Source organism: Aethalodelphis obliquidens, unplaced genomic scaffold (genome assembly GCF_003676395.1).
Source record: "Aethalodelphis obliquidens isolate GAN/ISIS:26980383/991018 unplaced genomic scaffold, ASM367639v1 scaffold1995, whole genome shotgun sequence".
In the NCBI taxonomy this organism is placed as follows: Eukaryota; Metazoa; Chordata; class Mammalia; order Artiodactyla; family Delphinidae; genus Aethalodelphis; species Aethalodelphis obliquidens.
In genome coordinates, this window is record NW_020839902.1 from 1 (window position 1) to 4,461 (window position 4,461).

A 4,461-nucleotide genomic window follows, 5' to 3' on the forward strand; every position below is an offset into this window, starting at 1 on the left:
ACGTCGGACACCAGCACGGTTATGTTGTGCTCGGTTTTCAGCCTGGGTGTCCCCGAGTCCGTGACGGTGATGGTGACGTTGTATTCTGCTCTGGTCTCTCTGTCTAGCGGTCTCTCTGTTACTAGGGTATAAAAGTTTTCCATGGAAGATTTAAGGAAAAAAGGTAGATCGTCCTGAATGTAGCAACTTATTTTCCCATTCTCTTCAGAATCAAGATCTGAAACACTGAAAACTGCAACCACAGTCTCAGGAGAGTTCTCGGGGATCTGCCTGGTAAGTGCAGACATGGTGACTTCTGGAGCATTGTCGTTCACATCCATGACTTGAGTCAGAACGGTGCATTTCCCAGAAAGACTTCCAGTATCTCTGGCCTCGATATTGACCTCATAAGACTGAGTTGTTTCGAAATCAAGTTGTTTTTTCAGTCGAATTTCTCCTGTCATGGCGTTGATCTCAAAGGTTTTGCTAATCTCTTCTGAAGCCTGGAAAAGTGAATAGGAAATCTCTCTATTGACTCCTATGTCTATATCCGTAGCAGAGACTTTGACAATCAGGTAGCCTATGGGACTGTCCTCGGGGATCTGAACCCTATAGAAAGGCGGCTCAAATTCAGGGGCATTATCGTTGATGTCCATGACTTCGATGGAGACCTGAGCAGTGCCAAACCGGGGTGGAGAACCGCCATCCTGAGCAGTGAGGGTTAACCTGAGCTCAGGTTCCTCCTCCCGATCCAGCACTTTGTCCAGCACAAGTTCCGGATATTTCCTGCCATCGCTGCGTTTGCGGGTGAGGACCCGGAAATAGGAGTTGGGACTGATGGTATAGTTTTCAATATTGTTTCGGCCTACATCCATGTCCTGAGCGTTCTTCAGAGGAAACTTAGTCCCAGGAGGACTGCTCTCTGATATTTTTAGCAACATATCTCTGTCCATGAACACCGGAGCATGGTCATTTATGTCTATTACCTGTAGCTCAGCTTGAAAAAACTCTAAGGGATTCTCTAGCAACACCTGGAAACGCAGCATACAGGGCTCTGTCTGACCACACAGTTCTTCGCGGTCCAGTTTCTCATTTAGCAGTAAATCCCCAGTCTCCTGATCGAGCTGCAGATACAGTTTGTTTCCTTTGGAAATGACCCTAGCTCCCCGCCTGGAAAGTTCCCCCTGCCCCAGACCCAGGTCTTTTGCTAAATTGGTTACCAAAGAGCTCCCTTCAGTTTCCTCCACCACAGAATAACGCCTAAATTCAGAGCCCGCCTGAGCTAAGCCCAAGAAGAAAAAGAAGAAAAAGACTTGCCTTTGTCTGCAAATGAGCTTCCTGCCAACCTCCATTGTTCTTGCTCGGTATAGCCTCTGGCGAGGGTGGTTCCGCTGAGCTGTAAAGGCCTCAGTACGTTTCTGAGACTGTAGTTATTCCACAAGGTACTTCAGAAATATTCCAGTGAGTAGTCCTTTACAGAGGACCCAGTCCTCCTTCTGTGGCATCCAAGCTTCTCATGGGTTTCCAGGCTCTGCTGTTGAGTTTTGCCTGTTAATGGAGACGCAGCTGCGGTTCCGGTTTGTACCTTATCGTGCAGCGCCACCACGCGTCCTCAGAGAATCTTACATTTTCTGGGTTGAAAATGGATGCAATGTTCCCAGCTCTTTTTGTTTTCTTTTTAAAATTTTGGCTGAGCCGCGTGGCTTGCGGGATCTCAGTTCCCCGACCAGGGACTGAAGCCGGGACCACCAGGGAACTCCCCAATGTTCCCAACTCTTGCCAGTACGTATCACCGAGCTATGTAAGGCTACAATACTATTTTTACTATCTCTGAACCTTAAGGTTGAGGCAATTGTCTGAGGGCCATACAGGAGAAATGATATTAGTAGAGACTACTTTCAATAATGCTAATTGCGTTTGTAGCAAAAAGAAAATATTTATGTAACAGTTTGCCTGAGAAGAAAGACTATATGCAGAAATTTAAATATATATAATAACATAGAAAACTTTCAGAATTATATACTTTTATTGCCATGAACTATGGGAATAATTAGTAGCTGTGAACCTTGGACACGTTATTTAACCTCTGCCTCAGTTTTCTCATCTGTCTAAGGTGGAGATATTAATGGTACTTACTACATAGGGCTGCTGTGAGTTCCTCACCTTACAGATGGGGAAACTGAGGCAGAAAGAGATTAACCCCCCCCACACACACACACACCAGGCATGTAATGTGATGCCATCAGGTAGCTCAGTTTGCATTAATCCATTGTCATGACTTAAAAAACCCCCAAGATTCACATGGTAGAATAATTCATGAGCAGCATTATTTCAGAATGAAGTTATCATATCAAACGATGAAACTGGAAAGGCTGGAGAATCTTTCTAATACGTGTATAATCTGTGATGGTAGTGATGATTCTGTATCTCAGAAGGGTGTCCTCTTCTCTTTTTACAGTGTCAATTTTTCAAAACCTTTTATTTTGAAAATTTTCAAACCCCATAATGAAGGAGAATAGTACGATGAACCCCCAGGTACTCAAAACTAGCTAGAACAATTATCGATATTTTGCTACAATTGTTTACCCTGTCTCCCCAACATTTTCACATCCCAAACTAAATTTTTACCCATAAAACTTCATTATAAATCTCTAACTTTTAATGTCTTAAAAAACCCACTACAATGCCCTTACCACACCTAAGAAATTAAGTTAATATTGTTTAATATTCCATCTATATTCAGATTTTTCCAATTATTTCAAAGTCGTTATGATTGTTTGAATCAAGATTAAACAAGATCCACTATCCATTGCATTTGGTTGGTATGTCTTAATTTCTCTCATTGTGCAAGATTCCCTCCTCCCCTTTTCCATGCCATTGATTTGCTTGAAAAACTAATTTTATCCTGATGCTATGGAAACAACTTAAGATTTTAATGCTGTGAGGTTCTTTTTTTTTTTGTCGTTAGACTATATCCCATTAGTAATGCACAGTAATATTACTATTTTAAGAGTTATCAGCACTAGCTTATGATATATTCAGAATACAGCTCTGCAAAAATGATCTGGATAACTGTTAAAGAAAAAGCAGTTACAGATTATTATAACAAACAAGGCTTCTCCTTAACTCTCCAGAATCTTTAAGTAATTCAATGATAATTTGTTTCTCTTTAATATTGCATATTTAAAAGTATTCTTTTTCTTATACTTTTCTGATTCAGCACTGAAGTATATTGAATAGAAACTTTAAAAAATAAACTTTCAAATTAAAGGAGAAAAACGTGTTAAAAAGGTAGGGACTACTGTATGAAAATTACTGCAATGTGAGGAAAATAAACAAATGAAGCGATCAAAATTATGTAATATTTCTATTCATGGTCATTAATCTTTTCTATGAAATGAAGGTCGCATATTCAGATAACAAGGAGAAAGCACAGATTGATCTTTCATTTTTTTGTACTTGAGATTTGGATAGATCAGAGCTTTAAAAATAATAGTTGAATAATTGATCCAGAAAAACTGGATTATTAGTTTATAAGAAAATAAAACCACAAATACATATCTTATTCTTTGCAAATACACGAAACACTGAACAGGAATATGAGTATGAAAAAAAGATTTCTCCTTAATTAGGGAGAAACTTGCCAGGTGATATCTAACAAGAGAAAACAGTATAGCATCACAGCAAGGCCCCAGAATCAGAAGATTTAGGAGAGATGCTTAGCTCTGCCATTAATTAGTTGGTGACCTTAGCGAACTCACTGAACGTCTGTGAACATCTATTTGCTCATTTCTAAAATACCTCCCATCATAGAATTACTTCTAAAATTAAAAGTGGTAAAATAGTGTATGATGCATAGTAAGTGCTTTTTTAAAAGTTAGGGTAGGTATACTTGTAGAGCACTCTAATCAACTTACAAAATAAAACTAGCAATAATATTTGAAGACAGTGAATTCCAATTTAAAAACATCTCAAATAAGATGTGTCATGTAATAGACTGCACACAAAGCATAATTGAGACAAAAGGTGACAGTAAACAATCCATGCTTTTTGGAGTGTTCTTAGGGCTGAAGCCGAATCCTTTTCTGTGTCAAGAAATTTATTCTATGACCCTAAGAATACTTGCAATAATGTGAAAGCACTCCTCTACAGGTAAATCGAGATAAATTTCTTAATAGGAATATATTTACAGATATAATACCGGCATTTATTTTTCATTCTTTATCAGAAACCGAAATCATTCTGATATGAGGGATATTCTTCCACTTTTCCTGCCCATGCTCTGGGATGTGAGATTGGTGATAATCGGCTTCAGGAACTTGAACTCGCTGGCCCAGTACCTCCCCAAAGACACACCTTATACTGGTAGCTCTGGGACAGGGTCCCCGTGCCGCTGACGTCCACCAGGTGGCCCGGAAAGTGGCCCTCGGGCACCGAGCAGCGACTCACCGAGGCCGCCCCGCCCCTCCTGCACAGCCGCAC

The 4,461-nt window shown here is 40.2% G+C and overlaps 1 protein-coding gene across 1 annotated transcript; it reads right to left on the reverse strand.

Moving 5' to 3' along the window:
• Window positions 1-5: 5 nt before the first annotated feature.
• LOC113617137 (protocadherin beta-13-like) lies at window positions 6-1,519 on the reverse strand (the record flags this gene model as incomplete). The annotated part of the gene is made up of 1 exon (XM_027100417.1): window positions 6-1,519. A coding segment is annotated over exon 1 (1,326 nt), but the record flags the coding sequence as incomplete, so codon positions are not given.
• Between the last annotated feature and the right edge of the window lie 2,942 nt (window positions 1,520-4,461).